The 23,095-nt window shown below is 43.7% G+C and overlaps 1 protein-coding gene across 3 annotated transcripts in view; it reads right to left on the bottom strand.

Annotated features, from left to right (window-relative positions):
- TMEM131 (transmembrane protein 131) overlaps positions 1–12,178 on the bottom strand; it is a 106,593-nt gene extending 94,415 nt beyond the window's left edge. For 2 of the 3 annotated variants that reach the window (XM_074608448.1, XM_074608458.1), the window contains exon 1: positions 11,952–12,178. In XM_074608448.1, coding sequence (XP_074464549.1) covers positions 11,952–12,105 — 154 coding nt within the window. In that variant the 5' untranslated portion in view covers positions 12,106–12,178. The remainder of the gene's footprint in view (positions 1–11,951) is intronic. The other variant, XM_074608438.1, reaches the window with a different exon arrangement.
- Positions 12,179–23,095: the final 10,917 nt, after the last annotated feature.

Here is a 23,095-nt window from a genome sequence, read left to right as displayed (position 1 = left end):
CATATAGAAACATAGTTTAATATGTAGTTTACAAGAAGTGACAGTCAGTTCATAGATCCTGCAGCCTCAGGAGAACAATGCATTAGTTGACAACAACTGTAACTATTACCATAAATGCCAGCCTTCCAAACTTGCACTTATGAAATTAGCCACTGAACAGACCCATGAAACCCACTTACTCAAAAAACCAAATTGTGCCAACACAGTGCAAAGACCCACTTAAAAGGTACATCTGAGCTGATTAATGACAATAAACCTACACAAAGAGCAAGAATTGTTCTCTACGCCACAGAAAAGAGAAAGGAGCATGGGATTTTCAGAGTTTCCAAAAAACCCCACAGAACAGGAAGACAACTGCGCCAGACAGATACCTCCCAACATCTAAACGCCTTGCTGGCAATGTGAATGCAATCAGGTAAGAGCTGCACCTTATGCTCTGTGGACTTTGCTCAGTTTCCCAGTCCTTACTCCTACCTTGCTGCCTGCTACAGAGCATGCAGGATCTTGACCAATGTTATAAGACAGAAACAGTGGCCTACTGAGTGACAGTGTTCTGCTCTCCTCCCTTCCCTGATTCCCCCTCCTCCCCCTGCTTTTTTTTTTTTTAGTCACTTATGAGGGTGAAACTGCATGAATTTACAGAACAAGGGAACTTCGACAACACATTAATTTAGATTTTGCTGCATAACACTTGCAACTTGGTTAAGTTGGAGAGAAGAACCATTGGGAGGGAGGAGCACAACACCTCCACCCTCTCTATGTCCACGTGGCAGCTGTTACTCAAGTGTCCACTGGAAAAAGCTATTAAGCCTGGAGGAAAGTAAAAGAGCAGCAAGATAATGCTCTAAATACAGCGATCGAAGGTCAAGAAAAGGTAGGAAGAGCCTAATGTTAAAGCCCTGGTGTTAATGATGTGGCAGTAATGCTACTTGTTGATTGTTTAGAGAAGCAGCCTGTTGACTTGCCATGTGGGAACACAGACCAGCAGGAAAAGGCTGTAGGCAATGTCTGATAAAGCCAGAAAAGAAATGGGCGGAGAAGAACAACTACTGCAAGTTTTGAAAGAAGATAAAATTCAGGGCAAGAAGAATGAAACAAAAAGGAGAATTCAAGTTTGGGGGAAAAAATAAATAAAAAAAAAAGAAATTAAAGGTGCAAGTAGGCATATGGAAATGAAGTGCTTAAGTATGTTAAACTGCAGAAATTCAGTTCAGCTACCCAAAATACCTTGGAAGTGGCTAAGAAGTAAATAAACAACCTCTTGTGCTCAGACTCTTTCAGAAACTGTTATGATGACCTAGGTTGACACCCTGTGCAACACAGATCACAATTTCACCCAATAATTCCAAATCCTTAGGCTTAGTTACAGAATATGTTTTGGAGAGACATCTAATTGTACTTTAAAGATTACAACCACCCCACAACACTACGTCGCCCCTTAACTAAGATAACAGTCAATTATCTTCACTTAAAAATACCCCTCGTTCCTACTTTGACATGCCTAGCACCAAGTCTCAACCCAAATATGCACACCTTTGCTAGATTAAATGGCCCTTCAGCATCAGAATTTTTTTTTTCCAATACAGGTACTCTTAAAAGCACAATTAAATAATGCTAAATAAATAGTTTTTTCTTCAATTTCCAAGAGCCTCACTCTAATGTCTTTTTCCCCTAGAGAAATTCAATTTAATCAAAGGAAGATGGCCAAATTTTCCCTGATGAACTGTAAGCTTCTTTCAGTCTTTTCTCCATCAGATAATGATACTCAGTAGTACTAATCAGCAGAGTAACTTCACCTGTGAAGATTCAGTCTCTGTCAATGAAAACTATCTCTCCTTCAGCATCAGATATAATCAGGTTTCCCCAAAACCAAGGAATTTATTCATCTTTTCATTATTTTGGAAGATACAGTTTAGCCGAAGCTATTTGGGCAGATCGTGACCTAGTTAATCTACATGAAAGGCAAATGATGAGGTATATGATAATACAAAAGCTGCTATATTGTAATATAAAAGTTCCCCACTATCATAGTTTCAGCTGGGATAGAGTTGACTTTCTTACTAGCAGCTGATATAGTGTTACAGTTTGGATTTGGGATGAGAAATGGTGTTGATAGCACACTGGTGGTTTTGGTTGTTGCTAAGCAGTCATAGCCTTTTCTCCTCCTCACACCGCCCCACCAGCGAGCAGGCTGGGGGTTCACATGAAGTTGGGAGGAGACACAGCCAGGACAGCTGACCCCAACTGATCAAAGGGATATTCCATGCCATATGATGTCATGCTCAGTATATAAAGCTTGGGGAAGAAGAAGGAAGGGGGGGGACATTTGGAATGATGCCATTTGTCTTCCCAAGTAACTGTTACATGTGATGGAGCCCTACTTTCCTGGAGATGGCTGAACACTTGCCTGCCAATGGGAAGCAGCAAATGAATTCCTTGTTTTGTTGTGCTTGCACGCAAGGCTTTTGCTTTACTTAACCTGTTTTTATCTCAACCCATGAGTTTTCTCACTTTTACTCTTCTGATTCTCTTTCCCATCACACTGGAGGGGGAATGAGCAAGCAGCTGCATTGTCCTAGATGCCATCTGGGGTTAAACCATGACACACCCACACACCCCTTCCTTATCGTCTTATATTTAGAAGCAACTACTTGGAGGGCAAGAGTAGTCTCAGTGCTTTCTATCACTGAATTAAGTAGCAGGATGGCTGGGGTTAGGGTCTCACTAGATAATGGTCATTTCTGGTACCTCTAGACTGCCCATTGCTTGCTCCACAGACTGAAGTTACACCAAACTTCAGTTTGGTGGTCCAGAACACCAAAGCAAACATAAGAGAAGGAAACGGTTTCCAGTAAGGACCAAGTACTCCATGTCCCCTGCTGTAAGAAAGGAACAGCCAAACTTGGCAACACTCAATATCCAGATCTCTCAGCATTCCCTCAGATATATGAGTTGCATGGATTGTTAAGTATTACTTTAATACATCTTGTATATTAACATGTCAACCGCAATCTAATTTATTGTCTTATTACCAGAAGCTAGCGAAGATGGAAACTAATGGCTATGTTATCCTCTGCATGAAAGATGAGATACAAATATTCCTGTTGAAACAAATTTTTCAAGAGAAAGAATGAAAACTAGGGGACAAATAAAGTCTATGTGATGCAAGATTACAGAAACAAGGAATAGCCGACAGGGTCTTTTTTTTTTATTCTGTGATTGCATTTCTTCAGTGATGCAGTGACATGTGAAACTTCCCGGATCCAATTACAACTCCACTTCTATCAAATTATATCTAAATTACTACTACCATAGAACTGATTTCACCATGGAGTTACACGGAAACCCAGATTTCTCCTGTCTTAGAGATATTCCCATCAGTTGTGACAAAGTTAATCGCAACTTCCAACCAAGGTTTTAGGATCATGAAGGGAGATCCAAAACACAGATACAGAGCAATTCAAGGTGGAACGGACTTTAAGATGTCATCTAGCTCAACCTTCTGCTGAAGTATGGTGAATGCTGAATTTGGATGATGTTGCTTAGGCTTTTGTTTAGCCAGACCTTGAAAACCTACAGGGTCAGAGATTCCACAACTTTTCTAGGGAATCTGTTTCAACATCTGACTGTCCTCGTGGTGAAATACAGTCTCATTATGTCAAGCCAGAACATTGTAGTGATCCTGACCAGAAGACCATAACCCATGGAGGAGTCAATGATCCATGCAAGAGCTAACCTGAGTAGGCCCACGCCTGTGCTGTGCTGCATGTATGGGCTTGCATTCAAGCCCGTGCTGTGCTGCACATACCCCCTGGCTGCAGGAGGAGCCCAGCCAGCTCACTGTAATGGAGGAGCCTGCAGGCAGCTCCCACTTGGTACCGGCAATTATGTCACCTGGGTGGCCTTGACTTTATCTAACAGCGCAACTAGAATTTCTCATGTGGGCGTCCTTTCTGCTTGACAGTAGAAATTATGAATAGAGTTGTTTTCTTGCAAGGAAAGCCAACAATAGCTTGAGGGGCAACATGGGGTAACCCTTTCTACGGACGTGGTCTGCACAGGATGTTGCACACAGACTGGAGGCCTGTTTGATGCTGCACAACTCAGCAGTGCAGTATTTTGGTGTAAATTACTGATTCAGTAAGAATTTTTCTGTATTGCTAGATGATTTCATATTTATTTACAAGCCTCAGGTAACCAGTTTTTAAATTCGCCTTACATACTATATCAACATCTCAAATTGGGGACCCAAAAATCCCCTAGTGGAACCAGATGTCATGAAAAATAGACAATTTCTTTACTCTGTCTCAATATCAGTATCTTCTATCGTCTCAACTTCAGTATCTTCTACCATCTTCAATCTGAGCCAGACATTTTCAGTCTGCGGCTTATCTATTACAAAAATAAAGAAATTTCATAAGCCAGTCACATCAAACTATGCTGAAGCCATCCAATTTCACACTGAGGGAACTACCTTGAGGTGTTCCCAACAGAGTATGCCTGTAAGGACACAAGAAAGCTTTCAATTTTCAAAAACTAAAATTCCCTCTTTAAAATCCTCCTCTTTGAGGACCTTTCTCAGCCATTTTTTTCTTCACTACCACCCTCTTCTACAAGGACCCCCGTTCTCCTTCAGATCTATGGATCTAAAAAGTCCAGTTCATGAAAAATGGGTATATATGAAGTTTAGTGGTAACAAACGTTCAAATTATTTACATCAGCACCATGCTAGTCTACAACTTTGTCTCCTAGTCTATCATGGCTCCCTCAAATGGTGATTTTATCTATTTAACACCACTATTAGCTGGTGTTCTTGACTTAAAAAAATAAAATATAATCAAGGGTTGTTTGGGATCTTTTTAAGTAACTTTTAAAAGTCTGTGCGCATTCTATTACACCAAATCTGTACGGTCCAACATAGATCTAGATGTTCAACTGAAAAAACCCTCTGATAAGCCTTAAGACATTATTACTAAGATAGATCGCTTTATGAAGAATAGTTAATGGATACATTGATCAAATAACTTCAAAAGCCAAAGCATGTTGTATTAGAGTCAGCTAAACAGTCCTATTAAATTACATTTTGTAACTTCATACAGTACATGGACAGAAGGAGCTGTTAGGTACACAGTTTCATTTCCTGTACATCTCCTTCCATTAAATTTCATTCAGGTATCTTTAAAATCAGTTCAGTAACTACAGTAAAACTCCAATTGTTCTTGGATGGTTCTCTACTGCTATGCCTGCCAGGCAGTAGGAGAAGAGGTATTAAAAATGCCTCTACAAGCAGTCTCAGTGAGGAGACAGATTTGGTAAGTGTAGCAGGAAAATCTCAAACTAGTGTAAAACTCCTCAATTCTTTTCTCCTTTTCAGAATGGAATGACGTTGCAATCCTTCAGCTCTTTGCTATTTCCCCATTACATCCAAGGTTTTTAAAAAGAGAGAGAGCACAAGCGTGCACAGTCCTGGTTTAGGCCCTTTAATATTCCAGAGCACAAGTTATCCAAGCCTGCTTATCAGAAAATGTAAAAAGCAGAATTAAATAGTGTTAAATGCAGATGCTGCATCATCTCCATGCTACAATCAGTAAATCACTAATTATTCCACACAGACAGTTCAGAAAACAGAAATACCCAGCATTCCTGCATCACATGTTAAAATTTTACCAGCTGCCTCTAACAAACCCGTATCTGACACAGAATTATTCTTTGCCTGTATTCATGACTAGAAAGATAAATACTTCCCCTTTAACTCTCATGGTCATTGGTTTCTTTGGTTTCCTAAATCAAGTATCTACATTTTCAGTTTACAAGCTTTACGAAATGGAAAAAGGGAAGTTGGTGGGAAGAATTACTGCCTCCACATCTGGACTGTTTGTTAACAATTACTCCATATAAAGGTGGGTGACTAGTGAACAAACTAAGTTGAACTAGGTTCCTATTTACAAATTAACAAACCAGATTATCAATGCCAAACAAGTGAATCACAAAATAAAGGCCATTGCAGCAATACACTGATATAGCCCCTATGCAAGAAAAAATTCTGCATCCCCTTGTGGGAAAATAACAGAAGATTGGCAAGGAGGATTGTAAACACACTCAATTGACTTGCTGGGGTGTCAAAAAACATATATATATCATACTAATTGTTGTTTAGAGTCATGTGTTGGACAAGTAGAACATCTGTGTTTAGATAACAGAGGCCTGTGATAGACTTAGAGGCACCTTATCGAACACACTTGAGATTCCTGGCCTGCTGTGGAAAAGATCCGAGTGGCAAACTACACCTGCGTGAATCCCTGATATACAAGCAAAACCAGCAGATTTGGTGATCCTCTAGCAAGGATCAAGCTCCGCAGGGCCTGTGTGCCCGCTTGTGTGCCTCTGCCCAGGTGCTGCTTTGGAGATCCCCTGGTTGGCAAGGCAGTGAAAATACATGTACTCTTTGCATTTCAGCCGCAGTTTTGTGGTTGTTCCTGCACCCTGCCTGGGCCAATTCACACACCTCTATCTTGGTATTAATGATTAAAAATTATTAAATACTAACACAAATTTTTAGAAAAAAAAACAAAAAGGATTTTTAAAACAACATCCACAGGTGAATGGATCAAATCAGTTGCTTCCATAATAAGCAGCTGGTGTGCTCACCCTTTGGCATTACAGGAAAATGCAGGCTGGAAGTGACACCAGAGGCCTCCAGCCCAGCCACCTGGTCAGAGAGGGTCCAGTTAGAGCAAGCTGCTCAAGGTATTACCCAGTCCAGTTCTGAGTACCCCCACTTACTACCATGAAGAGTGCAGATTTACTTCAAATGCGGTCTTTTAGAGAAGAAAAAGACACGTTCTTGCAGCTCCTGTTACACCCAGGTAAGTTCATGCTGTGACTGACAAAGTCAGAGGCACCGCACTGGATAGCAGTTACTAGCAAGAGAAATAAAACAGATCTTTACTGACTTTTATTCTTGCTGAACCCACAAACACAGGAACAAACCAAACTGGTTCTAGCCTGTGCTTCAGTCACACAACTTTCACTGCTGGTTATGCATGAACCACAACATCCACCATTCACTGTCAAACTCCCGGGTGATTTACCAAGTTTACAGTTTGAAAGATTCTTTATAAACTTAATAAATCACACCATGGAATCATAGCATGTATCCTTCAAGCAGAGCAAAACTGGGTAGGTTTTAAAACAAAGTGACACACAGAAAATGTCCAAGCTTTTCTGCAAACAGATGAAATTTTAACATGCACAAATATGTCCAAATGACTCAAAGTAACCCATATTGCAATACTGGCAATCAATCACAGAAATCACAACTGAAGGCTTTAAATAAAATAATGCTTGTAGACATCTGCTAACTTTGGAGGGGCTTCATCATACTAGGCACTATACAAATACATAGCAAGTTCCTTCAAGAGTTTACAATCCAAGGTCATGAACTGCAGCACACTATCCTTCAATCGACCTCTACAGGTGAGGGTACCTCAGTCTGCCTCACACCTGCAATATAACTGGACACTGGTGAGGGAGAAAGAGATGCAGAGAGGGAATAGCAACCATTTCAAGATTACACAGAAGGTCATGGAGAACATGGGGTCTCAATTGCCTGTCCATTGCTTCACAATTTTTCCTTATATTTAGTTTAGCCCAAAGATTCTGCAGACAAGTATGAGACCTTTCAAGCCAAGCACACGGTTAGTATTTATCATTCACAAGAGCAAAGACATAGTGCAAACCTAATCAGCTCTCCCATAGCTAAGTTTCAAAAACACAATGAGACAGCATGGTCAATTTTCATTCACTGTGTTTTCCTCACGGTGTTCACCATTTTGATGTGCTACTTCAGCTGCCAGAGTGTTTTCAGTTTGATGGAGGTCATTCTTCCTGGATCACATTTTGATTTAAGTCAGGGTCAAAACATTAGCATTAAAAGAAATGACAGCACACTTTATATTAGTTCTGACAGCAGGATATGACAAAGAAGCAGTATATGCAAAGAGTTTTTTGTATGTTATTTTGAACATATAAGCTTTCTCCCACATCACCTTCCAGCACTAGCCTACTTTCTATAGTCATATGAAGTATCCTGGATTGCCATTTTAGATATTGGTAAAAAGCAAAAAGGAAAAGCTACTTGGCTGAGATTAGGCAGAATGACAAAAATCAAACCAGAACTCCAGCATCCCAGTGCACTGTTCTAATGACAACACCTCCCTTCAACTCTTCCATGATTATTTTAGCTACCATTTACACTCAGTAACTATCTTAGTTTCTAGGATGTTAGCAGAGAATATGTCAAGCTCTAGAGAAAAAAAAAAGAAAAAAAAAAAACCAACATTCCACATTTTCACTGACCTATCTGGTATCAGATCTTAGATGTTTAAATAGAAATTTTTTTCCCCCAGATCCAATGCTAGGATGTAACTTCAAAAGTTACAGTTAGGGATTGAACCTAACCTAAATACCAACCTTACTCTAATTGCACCAATCTTGTGAGCAGTTGGGTCGGTAAGAGAACTACCAAAATAAGTCTAAGAGGCTTTCAGCCAGCTCGCCAAATAAGAAGTGATTTAAAAATATATAAATTTAAAAATCGCCATTGTATAAAATGAAGACATATTTTAATATAAATGAATATAAATAAAGGAACAAGCACAAAACAGTTCTCAGGTAAAAAAGCATGCTGATGTTAGACATTTGTCTTCAAAACATTTTACTGACCATGGGATTTATGGCATTACTACGGCTTCCCTCAACCTGAAATCCAGAAAGCTGTTGTTTGTCCCCCCGCCCCAAAAAAACCCACCAAAAAGTAAAAACAAAACCCAAAACAAACAAACAAAACCCAAGCCAAAAACCACACATGCTCAAATATAAACTGGAAGTTGTCCTCAATCCATGTGGCAATACAGAATGTGATAATTACACTAGGAAAGGATGAGTGCACAAAAAGCCTGAAAATCATATATATTTGCAAAAGAAATCCTTAAGTTATTTTTGCCCCTCCTAAATGGCAGGAGGCTCTTTGAATGCAGAATTTTTTTCCTGCCATATCATCCTTTTGCCATGGGTTCACAGGTTTCCTAAGTGAAAAAAACAAACAAAAACTTTTTACAACCTTCTCAGTCTTACTCATTCCTCAGCAGTACATGGGCACTGAGGACGCAGCTAGACAAAAAAAAAAAAAGAAGGTCACACATCAATGTTTAGTCTGAAATAGATAAGTTTTTTCGGCTGGTCCACATGCAGTTTTCTCTGCTCTCATATTTGTTCACATACCAGATATTTCCCACAAGTTCTATGTCTCTAGCACAGAGAGAGTATACAGTAGTATCACTGTTCCTCATGAGTTTGATTTACAGCTTGTATACAAAAACTATCTCAGTTTTGCTTTTTGCTGTTAGACAAATGGCAAAGTTGTTTGTGTTACATTTTTACACTCAACTCTTTAACTAAGATTGGGGACTAAAAGCAGTCACATCAATCCGGAACACTCCAGTATCAATCTTCTTCCTACTCATTCACAGCTCCATAAAGAACTGCTTGCTGCTCCTTCTCCATAGAAGCACGAAGCCAGCATTACTCTTTTGTGCATCAGCTCCATCTTTCCCCTTTCTCCTCCTGTACACGCAAGATAAGAGGAAAAGTGTCCTCCACCTTCATTTTTCAGTTTATTTTGTGATATTCTGATCTATTCTTCTCTCACGCCGATGGTTCATTTGAGCACCTGCTTCTATAACTTTTTTTTTCTGTAGCAACTTGTCTGGAATATACACTGCATTATGTCTTATTATAGTCACCTTCGAGTCAGCAGTGTAGAAATAGTACCAGAGCAAAAATGCACAACCTCAGTTCTAATTCCTCTCACAGCTTCCTTCCTGCGGCTGTAGGGAAACATGTATGTCCACATTTGGGGGATCAAAAGAATATTCCTAGCTATTTCCTTACATCCAGATTATCCTCTTTCAAACTGTGTCTTACTAAGTTTAACTGGACACAATCTGGTCTAAAGGCCCACTGTCCAAACTGGTCCTTCCTCGTCTATGCTCAGTTACTGCCCCTTCAGACTGGCACTTAGATTGTAGTTTAAGATCCTACACTCAAGCAGCAGAAATCTTGGGAAGAGAAATGAGTGTCAGAAATCAGAAAAGACAAAAAAAATCTGTGTCCTGTATGAGAATCAAATTCACTTTTTGAAAACAACACAAATGTAACACAGATAAGTTTTAACCAATGGATTGTATCAGTACAAGGAAATGTACGAACTGTTCCATTTTCTTGAAGGGCTTCAATCATATCCGCTCAAACTCTGTGAATCTAAACCTGTCTTTGTTTATCCAGGAATGCCAAGGAAGTCCACAGCAAAAAAACCCCAGTATCTCCTCCACAAATGAATAAAGCCAGACCACGGCCCCAGCTATCACAACCTTTAGGGCATTAAATCAATTCATCGTACCAGTATATGACATCACTGATAAAGCTTATAAACTCATATAAGCTATTACCTGTAAAGGAGTGCAATCAAAATCAGAGTTGAAAAAATAGGTATTTCTGAAGCATTTGAACTTTTCTAGTACCTCAAGACACTACAGACTGAACTGACAGCCTTACAAATTCTCATCACTCTAAGGATACTGTATCTTCTTCACACTGTCTTCTAAATGTTAAATTCCTCTGAAGACAAAGTCAAGTGAACAAGAGTGTCTGTGACTCAAAATTAATGGTATTTTATTATCATCTTAATATCAACACCATCATATTCGTAAAAACAACTTACTGGAAAATTACTCAAATTGAGCATTTCATTAGGAAACAAAAAGCTTATCTACATTTATTCTGATACATGCATTATTAGGAAGCATATCTTCCCTCAAGCCTGCCTAGAAACATGACTACAGCCTCCTCACTGAACTCCTATTCCACATCCTTGTTATTCATTTTTTGTTCTTATTCTGTTTCATCCTCCCAGACCTCATCTGGCATGAAACATTTCAACTTCTGTCCAATATACCCTCCTCCAGCACAGCAACTTGCTTGAAAAGTAAATTCTCACATCAGCCGAAGTAAATCTGTTTCACTTACTTCTGCAACACATTACATTTATCTGCTGCTTTTTAACGCTGCCACACAGCCGCACTTTTAAGGAGACCATGAGTCTGCACCTTGGAAATGCTTAAAAGCCGTTCTCAGCAATGCTACAGAATATGCTTAGGTGTTTCGCTCGGGGCTTTTTTTTTCCCTTGCTAAACCACAATGAAAAGACAATGTGCCAAAAATCAAAGACGCTAGAACTTAAAAAAGTCCCTGTCCGACTTTCACTAAAGTTTGGAGAAAATGCCGCCGACCTGGCGAAGGCGTCCGGCACCTGTCAGAAGTTCAGGGAGGAGAAAGGGCGGGGGGGGGGAGGGGGTCTTCTTGCTGTCACATCCCAGCGCGCATTTTTGCCCTTTCTCAGGCAGGTTTGCCCGTCTGTTTGGCTTGGCTCGCTCTCCTGCTTGGAAGCCTGCCGCAGGGAAACCAGCTCCACGCCAGAAAGCCTTCTTTTTTTTTTTTTTTTTTTTTTTTAATTCCACTTTTCTGCCCCCTCCCTCTCCTTTTTTAAAGGGCAGCTCCAGCTCCATCCCCGCCGCTGTCAGGGAGGAGGAACCCCACCGAGTTCACCCCGACGCCAGCGTCTCCCCACCACCACCTCCTCCATCACAAACACACCGGCGCACCCCGGCAGCCGCGGCGGCGCGAGGGGGACGTCGGGGGGGGACACAGCGACAGCGACTCGCTGCACGGCAGCCAGCGGGACCCTGTGACCCCGCCGAGGGAGGGGGAAGGCGCGGCGAAGCCGGGAGCCTCACACATACCCCACCACCACCCCCCAGCCGCAACCGCCGCAACGGCCCCGCAACCGCCGCCGGAGAAGGAGGCCAAGAAAGGAAGGGAAATCTGGATCTCACCTTCCTTCTCGGCCCGGGCCGTGTGGAGGAGCACCGCCAGGGCCAAGCGCAGCGCCGCGCCCCGCCAACCAGCCGCCCAGCTACCGGCGCCAGGGAAGGGGGAGCCGAGGCGGCAGCCACCGGCGGCCGCCGCCGCCTCCCGCCGCGCCGCCATCGCGCTGCCGCAGCCGGTGCGGGTCCGCCGTCTCTCCGGCCGGGCCGCGGCGCGCGCGCGGAGGAGCTCGGGGAGGGGCGGGGCCCGGGGGTGTTGTGAGGGAGGAGGGAAAGGGGCGGGGCACTCCCGCGGCGCGCTGCGTCTCTCGTGACGCGTGCTGTCACGCAGAGGCGCGGCCCTGCGCGACGCCCCGCCCCCCGCTATGAGGGGGGCGATGCCCTCTCCCGCTAACCCCGCCCCCTCAGGCGCGGGGGGCGGGGCGGCAGCCGGCGCCATTTTAAGTGCGGGCAAGGCGCCCTTTTTCTCTACAGAGTTCGGGGAACGGGTTGCTTTATTTCGTTATTATTATTTTTTTTTAAACCTGGCTTTAGGACAGGTGCAGGCTGTTTGCGGCAGGGCCGCCCCGCCTCTTTCGTCCTCTTCCCCCATCTCTTGTAGGGTGTGTGGGGGGGTGTCGCTTGTTGTTGTTTCCCTACGGAGGGCGCAGGGGGCTTGTCCTGCCCACATCCAAGATGGCGCCGGAAGGGTGGCTGCGCGCTGCTGGCCGCGAGGGCAATAGTGTCTCGGTGGGGACGTTCCTCTGTGGTGTTTGTGTCCTTTTTCCCCACCTTAGCTTCCTACTATGCTGCTATTGCAGGGCAGTGGTGTCATTAGCCCTCCCCGTGAGGGAATTTTCCCCCCTCTTCGCTGCTGGGCCTGTCTGCGCAGCACCATTGCTGGCAATAAAATCGGAGGACAGTGAGGTATTGCATGCCTGAGGCGGCGTGCAAGGCCCTGCGCTAGAGCAAGGGCGTTTGCCGCTGTTGAGGAAAGACATATACCTGTCACCATCCAGGTGACAAGGCCTTTGTTAAATGCACGAAGGGAGTTTGCAGTGGGGGAGAAGGCTTGTCGTTACAAGTAGGAGGTTGGTATCTGTCAAGCCGATGGAACGTTGCACTGGCAAATGGATACGTTTCACCAATGCTGAAAGGAGCTGGGATACCAGGTGTGCATCGTGTCAAGGCTGACGATGAGTTGTGACCGCGGCCGTAGTTTGCTCTGGATGTCAGCTGTCCAAGATCAGGACTGATACTGCCAAAGTCATCTTGAATAAAGCGGCAGAGGGAAGAGGCTGTATGTAGTACAAACAGTCTCTGTTCACTGATGATCTGGCTTAGCTTTTTAGAGTAAAAAGCTGGATGCACCAATGCTCCGTTCCTTAATCATTATGTGTTTTCCAACGTGATCAACATGTTAAATTAGGTTTGAAGCGCTTGAACACGTGGTTGACTTTCAGCTGTCACAACAGCATAATAGATTTGGATAGTGTAATAGATCCAGAGTCTCTAAGGGACAGACTACCACATAGCCTACCTAAAAATAGTAACATTTATTATGTCTCTTAAACAATCATAACATACACTGTTCTTTATTGTCAGAACACACTGAAGACACCTTGAAGTTCTGGATGCTCTTGTTTTGTTGGAACTATGGCTACAGCATCAACTAGGTTTGTTTTCAAGGGAGAAATGGAAAGTTAGAAACATTGGGTCAAAGACTTCCCCAGCAACAGTGATGATTTCCAGAAGGTGTGTGAGAAATCGAAGATAAAGGCTTCTGTATAATTACTAATTTTTCAAACTTGCCTGATCTTTTGATCACTGCATTGAAAAAGGACATACATGAATCAGTGACTTGGGAACATGAGTCTCTGTTCACAGTTCTCAGAACTATCCAAACCACAGTAAATATAAAGCCTGATCACTGCTGTGAGCAGAAGCTCACATGTTGACTTCTGTGAGGTATCGGTATATACATCAAAGAGCACAATCAAATCTAAGTAAAGAACTCAGAAAGACAAAGAGCAATTAGTGCTGCTTCGTTATTACAGTGGACCCTGTATGATCTTGATTTTACCTTCTTAACTATGCTTCTGCTGTACACACATTAGTTTTCTGGAAAAAGAAGTAAGCTATTTTCTATTTCTCGTAATTCAAATCCAGTGTTGCGCAACTGAGCAGCCAGACTTTCTTGCTCTAATTCATGCTGTAGAACATCCTACCCACTAAAATGAATGGGAACTCTAATGAAACTAAGATGTAAGGATGGCAAAATCTGCCTTGGAGTAAAAATGGAAATGCCAACTGTGCTATTAAAGAAAAAAAAAAAAAGGCCACGATATAAATGAGAGAAAAACTGTGAGTCCTACCATTATAGCATGTATGAATCTTAAACCTTACAGCATTAAAATATGGACAGTTTTTAATTGTTCTATGTACAGAATGTCTTTTTAAAAAGATATTATTAGATGTGTAGAAAACAAATAGCTCGCAGTACATATTCTCCCTTTCATCTTTGTCCAGAACTCCTACTGTTTTCTGTGCAGGAAAAAACAATACAATATGGTTCAATGTCTGTAAATGATAAAGGAAAAAGCACTCTGATCATTTATTTCTGAATTAATCTGGGTTATATTATTTCATACATGTTTGAGGCTCTTCAAGTTGCTCGGTTTATGCCTGCAGTGCATATAAATATTAACATTTGGATATTGCAGTATTGCTTGAGCCTATTGAACAGTTTTTTAAAACACAATTCCTATACTAAAATAAACTATGATGAGACATAGAATATAGTTCTTATGGAAATGTGTTTGCATTGATAAACAGAAATTGTATGAATACTTAGACACTAACGTTCAACAGCTGACTCATCAGATGAAGAAATGCCTTCTACTGGAGAACACAACAGAAAGACTTTGAAATGGGGAGCCATACTTTGAATTCTGCAACCGTTATCAACTTTATTAGCATGTTTGCTAAAACAGTAAATTTAACACCATAAGAGTTATGCTCAGTCTATCTCTTGCCTACCTTCAATGGAAATCTGTGTACTTAAAAGACTGCGACATTTACTGAGCCGTGGTAGTTTCAAGTATTCCTCCTAAGCACACCCCAGTGTAAGCTTCCAATTGTCACAGAAGCTATCTTTGTTGATAGTTCATACTCTTTTTCTGGGCAAGGAACCAGAACTGCTAAAATACAAATGTGTGGTTTCTGTCTTGCCACCTTTACTATGGAGGCGGGAACTTCTGGAAGAGTGGTAGACCTGTAAGCTCTTCAGCTGCCGGTACTCATTAGAGGTTATCTACCTGACAGACTCCAAAAGCAATAATCCTAATATTTAAACTGCCTTGTCTCTCCTGCAGGGGGGTTACCTCTTCTGTGGGACATGGATCAAATCCAGGTGACGTTGCACTTGAATAAATGAAAAAAGTTTGTGGGGTCCCTCTCTCAGGTTCTGCTGGGAAGACAGGAATTTGCAGTGGAAAATACAGTCTCTTAAATGGGCATTGAGATTTCTGTTGTGAATGTGCCCCAGCAATGTTGCACATGCTTAACTGGTTGGAAATACACCAAGCAAAGAAAGAAATGGGGAGAGAGGAGACTGTTGGATCATCCAGTCAACTTTCCTGCTAGTATGTACTTATTCCTGGTAGCTTGTTTATTAGTATTTTTTGAATTCTTTTTTAAATAACTTAACTAAAAGAATGCCCACCACTTCCTGTGAAAAATTTGCACAAGCTCTGCGCTTGTGCAGCTGGCAAGATTTTCTGATATTCAGTCTTTCCCCACCCTCTTTTCATTTACTCCTACTTGTTCCCGTATGTATAAGCCCAAGTATTTCCTCCATCCTTAAGGTTTGCATTACTTAAGCATTTACTGGCTGGAGACATGCCTCCACCTACCTCTGCTTTAACAAAAGTAGATGTATTAAGCTCTTTTAACCTTTCTCTATAAAACCGCTCTTCCACATAATTCTTGCTGCTGTTCCTTAAATTGCCTCATTTGCCTCGACATTATGATGGATTGCACAGAAACGATGCACATACCAGCACTGAATCTGCTAGGGAGAAGGGCTCCTTTCAGAAATGTTTCAATAAGCTTGAGCTGCCGAAATGGATTTGCATCACTTCAGTGCTTTGCATCACTTGGCTATATTTTTGAGCACCCTAAAACTCGATTAACCACCCTGTGGATCCGTGCTGTGTCTTTTACTTGCCGATACTTCACAGCTCCGGTCCTTGGCTGGGTCTCTGTGCTGAAGGCAACCCTGCAGTGAGGACAAGTGGCTCAGGGCTGCCCCCCCTGCTTCATTGTCCATGCCAGCTTCGAGTCACTGGAGGGCTTTGTTTCCAGCATTTTATTTGTGGCATTGCGAAACTTGTGCATGAAGAAAGCAGAGTAGATACGATATGTTGGGGTTTTAATAGTCAAGATTGTCTACAAGATTTATTTTCTGTGAACCTTTGTTACTTTTTACTTAATGACACTATTTTCCAGAAAACAGTGGTCAATTTGCTTTTTTATTACTTGTTTTACTGCTGTATTCTGTTCACTTAATCACTCGTATGATAGTACACCTAAATTAAAATCTAAGATATGTCATAAAATTTTTGTTAACCCATTGAGAAAAAATACCCTTCATTTCTTTAAGAATTTTACATTTTATGAACTAAATGCAATGATCCAGAAGTTACTTTCTCAGAGAAAGGGAGGATCACCTTCTGATGGGGCTTGTCATTTAGGATACACGCTTGCCCAATTAGAGCCTGCTTTCAGCTTTGCCATGATAAAACCCATGACACTCTGTGTGATTTCGGTTTACTGGCTTCCTCTAATAAAATAAATGATGCGGTATTTTGCTGCCAGTGGTGCTAGCTGTAATACCACTATTGTGAACGGCGACGTGAACTGTTGCTGTGGATACCTACCTGGAAAGTTGCATGCAATAAGCGTTAACCTCATTCATTTGAGCACCACTTCACATTTCCTTGCTGCTACATCAGCATCATGCAATTGCCATATCGCAGCCCCTCTCTCCTGCTGTGATCCTGGCACCAGAGTGAGATGCTCTGATCTGAACAACACCTAATTAGTTGTTTCTGGCATATAGGTTTGATATATAAAAGGTGGAGGCACCCAGAGGAGGCTGGCTGGAAATTGGTGCTGTGCAGTGCAGTATAGAGACACGAGCTCTCCAAGCTGAGTGACAGACCACTGTTACTTGACCCAATGCATTATCAGTGTCCTCATTCCCTGTCCCATGCGGTGCTACACACTGGGACATAGCGAATTTGGGAGATACAGCACAACTGGCTCAATCCTGCTGCAAAGTCCAACATAGCAGAAGACTTCCAACACCAGGTTAGCTCTGTGCATGACTACTGTCAGTGAAGGCAGCTGCTCCCGTTCCACCACGTGTTTGTTAGATGCCTTGCTAGAATGCTCCAGACTTTCCAGATTCATTCCCCAAGGGTGCAGTGATACAGCCCCCTTTTTCTGCCAGCCTCCTCAATGTTTGGCAACTTGGCACAATTGCTGGTGTAGTTGATCGGTATTTTGGTGTGACAGCAAGGTGCGTGATATTTATTCCCCCCGTGCTCCACACTGATTCAGCAATGCTAGAACTTTGTAACACAGGACTCCTCTCAATGATAGTCTGGTAGAAAACCAAGACTGGTGACATGGTATCGTAGTGTGGTACCCTAGAATCATAGAATCATAGGCTTGTCAGGGTTGGAAGGGACCTTAAAGATCATCTAGTTCCAACCCCCCTGCCATGGGCTGGGACACCTCCCACTAGATCAGGTTGCTCAGAGCCCCATCCAGCCTGGCCTTAAAAACTTCCAGGGATGAGGCTTCCACCACCTCTCTGGGTAACCTGTTCCAGTGTCTCACCATCCTCATGGTGAAGAACTTCTTCCTAACATCCAGTCTGAATTGACCCATCTCTGGTTTTAATCTATTCCCTCTAGTCCTACCATTACCCGACATCCTAAAAAGTCCCTCACCAGCTTTCTTGTAGGCCCTCTTAAGGGGGTCTCCTTAAGAGAGGGGGAGAACCCGAGGGAGGTGCTTCAGCCCTCTGATCATCCTCGTGGCCCTTCTCTGGACACGTTCCAGCACGTCCATATCTTTCTTGTAGTAGGGGCTCCAGAATTGGACGGAGTACTCCAGGTGGGGTCCCACGAGAGTGGAGTAGTGGGGGAGAATCACCTCCCTCGACCTGCTGGCCATGCTTCTCTTGATGCAGCCCAGGATACGATTGGCTTTCTGTGCCGCTAGTGCACACTGACAGCTCATGTTGAGCCTCTCGTCCACCAGCACCCCTAAGTCCTTTTCTTCAGGGCTGCTCTCAAGCCAGTCACTGCCCAGCCTGTATCGGTGCTTGGGATTGCCCCGACCCAGATGGAGGACCTTGCACTTGGTCTTGTTGAACTTCATGAAGTCGGCATAGGCCCACCTCTCCAGCCTGTCAAGGTCCCTCTGGATGGCATCACTTCCCTCCAGGGTGTCAGCTGCCCGACACAGCTTGGTGTTGTCGTCAAACTTGCTGAGGGTGCACTCAATGCCACTGTCCATGTCACTGATGAAGATGTCAAACAAGACCAGTCCCAATACTGATCCTTGAGGGACTCCACTTGTCACTGGCCTCCACTTGGACATGGACCCGTTGACAGTCTCTCTTTGGGTGTGGCCATCAAGCCAGTTCTTTATCCACTGAATTGTCCATCCGTCAAACCCATATTTTATCAGCTTGGAGACCAGGATGTCATGCGGGACAGTCTCAAAGGCTTTGCTCAGGTCCAGGTAAATGACATCAGTTGCTCTCCCCTTGTCTATTGATGTTGTGACCTTCTCATAGAAGGCCACCAGGTTTGTCGGGCACGATTTGCCCTTGGTGAAGCCGTGTTGGTTGTACCCAATCACCTCTTGGTTATTCTTCTGCCTCAGCAGTGCCTCCAGGAGGATCTGCTCCATAATCTTACCAGGCACGGAGGTGAGACTGACTGGCCTATAGTTTCCTGGTTCATCCTTCTTTCCCTTTTTGAAAATGGGGATTATGTTTCCCCTTTTCCAGTCGGTGGGGACTTCAGCAGAGTGCCATGACTTTTGGAATATAATAGAGAGCGGTTTAGCAACATCATCTGCCAGTTCCCTCAGTACCCTTGGGTGTATCGCATCAGGTCCCATGGACTTGTACGCTTCCAGGTTCATCAGATGGTCATGAACCTGATCTTCACTTATAATGGGCAGTTCTTTCCAACCCCTGCCATTATCTTCTGTGACTCCGGGAGTGTGGCTGGAGCCCTTGCCAGTGAAGACTGAGGGAAAGAAGTCGTTGAGAACCTCGGTCTTCTCCACATCACTTGTCACCAGCTCTCCCGTTTCCTTTCTGAGGGGACCCACACCTTCCCTAGTCTTCTTCTTACCATTAATATACCTATAGAAATTTTTGCTGTTTCCCTTGATCTCCTTGGCTAGATTTAGTTCTAACTGAGCTTTAGCTTTTCTCACCAGGTCTCTTGCTGCTTGGACAGCTTCGTTACATGTCCCCCATTCTAGCTGCCCTTTCTTCCACTCCTTGTAAAGATTCTTTTTGTGTGACAGTGTGTCCAGGAGCTCCTTGTTCATCCAGGCAGGTCTCCTAGCATTCTTTCCTGCCTTTCTCTTTGTTGGTATACTTTGCTCCTGGACACGGAGAAGGTGATCCTTGAATACTGACCAGCTGTCCCCCTTCCCTCTAGGGCTTTGTCCCACGGCACTTTGGTCAGCAGATCCATGAAGCGATCAAAGTCCGCATGCCTGAAGTCCAGGATCGTAAGCTTGGAATACATCCTCCTAGTTGCCCTGAGGATCTTAAATTCTATTGCTTCGTGATCACTGCAGCCAAGGTTATCCCTGAGCCTCACGTTGGTCACCAGACCTTCCCTGTTGGTGAGAACAAGGTCCAGCATAGCACCTTTTCTTGTTGGTTCCTCTACCATTTGGAGGAAGAAGCTGTCATCAATGCATTCCAGGAACATCCTGAATTGCTGGTGCCTTGCTGTGTTGTCCCTCCAGCAGATGTCAGGGTGACTGAAATCCCCCGTGAGGACCAGGGCCTGTGAACGCAAAGCCGCTTCTATCTGCCTATGGAGGGCCTCATCTGCTTGGCTCTGCTGGTCAGGTGGCCTGTAGCAGACCCCTACTGTAACATCACCTTCCCCTATCTTCCCTTTAATCTTAACCCATATACTCTCAACCAGCTCATTGTCCTTCCCCGTGTGGAGCTCCATCGATTCCAGCTGGTCACTGATGTAGAGGGCAACACCTCCTCCCCTCCTACCCTGCCTGTCCTTCCGAAAGAGCTCGTATCCGTCTATCCCTACAGTCCAGTCATGGGAATTATCGCACCAAGTTTCAGTAATAGCCACTATGTCATGGCTTTCCAGCAGCACAGTGGCCCGTAATTCATCCTGTTGATTGCCCAAGCTGTGTGCATTCGCGTAAAGGCACTTCAGCTGGGCTGGCCGTGTCACCCTCTTGTGCGAATCCCCCTTGATTCCCTTGGGGTGTCCCGGTGCATCATCCCCAGCTTGCCACAGGGCAACAAGGTGAGAGCCCTTACTAGGACTCCATCCCTCTGCCCCTGATGTGCTCCCCTGCTGTTTGTCACAGGCAAGCATGAAATTATTGACCCCTTCCCCCTTCAAACCTAGTTCATGCTAGATAGCTGCTAATTGTGTTGTAAATACTGTATGTTGATTTTTCTGCTGGAACAAGAGGCATCTAGTGCAAAACCACGCTTAACTGCAGAAGCAATCCACCGATGCATTAGAAAGACAGAGAAGAGAGGAAGAAATAGAAAATGAATGGGCCTGAAAAGCGTGCTGACCAACCAAATACTCTGTTCAGCCCAGAGATACACAGACTACATTCTTAAGTTTCTAGAGCTTTCTGGGTGTTGAAACTTCATTGTAAATCTCTTCTTTCAGTTAAATGGGATTCTACCAAAATGGTGATATACTCAGCTATGTGTATCTTTTCTGATGAGCACATCCACCCTTATTGCAACGATGTGCCTGTGCCAAAGGTTATTCCTGTCTGGGTGAAAAGATGTTAATACTCAGACTGGTGAAGTGCAAGTGATTTTCATAGCAATTTGAAAATGATCAGCACGCTGGTTCATTTATCCTGTTATCTCCATGCAGATTCGGAAGCCCAGCCACAGACACCTGCATCTGAAATTCTTGGCCAGAGTTTATTCAGTCCCAGATTACCTGCCAATGCGTGTGGAACCCAGATATCCCTGTGGCATAGGAGGACATTTTTGTGAGGTGCTGTTGATTTCAATGCACAAGCTGAACAGAGCAATAGATGAAGCATGCAAAGAGGGTGCGTATCAGGTGCTGTGGATTCCGGTTGCTGCCTAGGCCCCTGGTTCTCAAAGAAGGAGACCGAAGTCAGAGACATCTGCGCACGGAGATCAACTTGCAGGATGAGGCAGGATTAAATTCTGATGGTAGAATTTGATTAAATGCCATAAAATTTGAAAGCAGCTCCATCTGCTTCTTCCCGCTTTATGTGCTTGTTGTGTGTCGTCTTCTCTGTCTTTTTAAAATCTCTCTTCTGGAGGAGCTTGAATAGTTTGATGATTAGTGTCCTCTCTTTGCCCTTCAGACAGCTCTAGATATTTTCTCCATCTTAACTGAGTCATATGCTACATGATATGAAGACTGAGTAGGTGGATGTCTGGATTTTCCTGTCCTTTCAGGTAGCCTATGTTATCATTAGTACCGGCATTCTGGGTACAGGCTCTTGGGTGTGCACTTCTTCTTTTTTGGTCTTGTGCTGTCTCTTTCGTTTCTGTTTCTGGGTTGGAGTGTATAAATGATGGCTCTTCACTGTCGTCCGACTTCCCCTTTGCTGCTGTGGGTAAGCATCTCTTTCGGTTCTGCATGTTAAAATAGAAAAAAAATAGATGAGACCAAAAGCTAGGGTAGACTCTCATGGTGCAGCTTTGTAGCTTTGGAAAGACCTTCCCTGGTATTTTATTGCTGATTGACTGATTGACATCACTTTAACATGTCTCCAAGTGCTTTTTATCTCATCTCTCACACTGGGAAATGAAAGCTCGCGAGAAGCTGTAGAGATATTTATGGGTGAGGGTTAGCCCCAAGGTCTATAAACGGTACTAGTATGATCGTTCAAGGCTCTATTCCTTCAGCTTCCACATTTATTTGTGACTTCCCCATGTTGTTTTAAAATGTGCTGTGCTGTCATTTTTGTGCTGCAGAGAATGGGATCTGCAGGGCTGAGGTGGGGGGCTCATGAGTGTTGTCTCCTCTCTTTCACCCTTTAGAGGAGATACCAGATCTGTCAGGGCAAAAAAAAAGAGAAGTGGCACCAGCTGAGTGGGACAGGAGTAACACAGCTTCTGCAAGAGATTTTGGTAATAGCATAGGGCTGGGCAGTCCTGCAAACGGGATATAGTCGGTGGTTCAGGAATCGGCTGCAGTTCCCAATGCCAGCTCACCCTAACTGGGCTAGCATGTCTTGCTGTCCTGCAAAACTGTATCTAATGTCTATCAAATCCCGATCTACATAAGCTGAGATGTGTCTGAGTGTGAGACATACCAGTCTTCTGTTATACATCAGAGCACAAAAAGATTCAAAACCGTGAAGCGCTGCCTTGGATGAGGAGCTGCAGTAGGTTGGAGGGCCAAGGAAGCCTGAGCTGAGGCTCCTGAATAAGTGGTCAATTTTCTTGAAGAAGTTTGTTTTTAGTAAGAAGCATCTGCTTTTCTTCCAGGTACTGCTCTCCCATCAACAACGTATGAGCTGTCAGCCTTGCCTGTCCGAACCGAGGTATAGATGTCTGGGCATGCATCAGGATGGAGGTGGAATTTCATCTAACAGAAAGAACGGGGGGAGAATTGAGAGGCCCGAGAAGACAGAGCATTTTGTTACTGATATGCTCTCTGGAATATTAAAGGACCTTATACATACCTCAGGGGTTATGTCTACATGGGTGGGTGTGGCGAGTTGCTTGCCTACTCTTAGACTTCAAGCGTACCAGGATGAGGGCCAGCTCTGATATGAAGACTGAAACCGCAGTGATGTGACAGTCTGCTCGCGTTTACCATAACCACTCTCTCTGCAGGACTTACCAACACAGCTCC

The sequence above is a fragment of the Larus michahellis genome, chromosome 1 (genome assembly GCF_964199755.1).
Source record: "Larus michahellis chromosome 1, bLarMic1.1, whole genome shotgun sequence".
In the NCBI taxonomy this organism is placed as follows: Eukaryota; Metazoa; Chordata; class Aves; order Charadriiformes; family Laridae; genus Larus; species Larus michahellis.
Note: the sequence above shows the minus strand (reverse complement) of the source record. Positions and strands in the feature narration are given on the sequence as shown.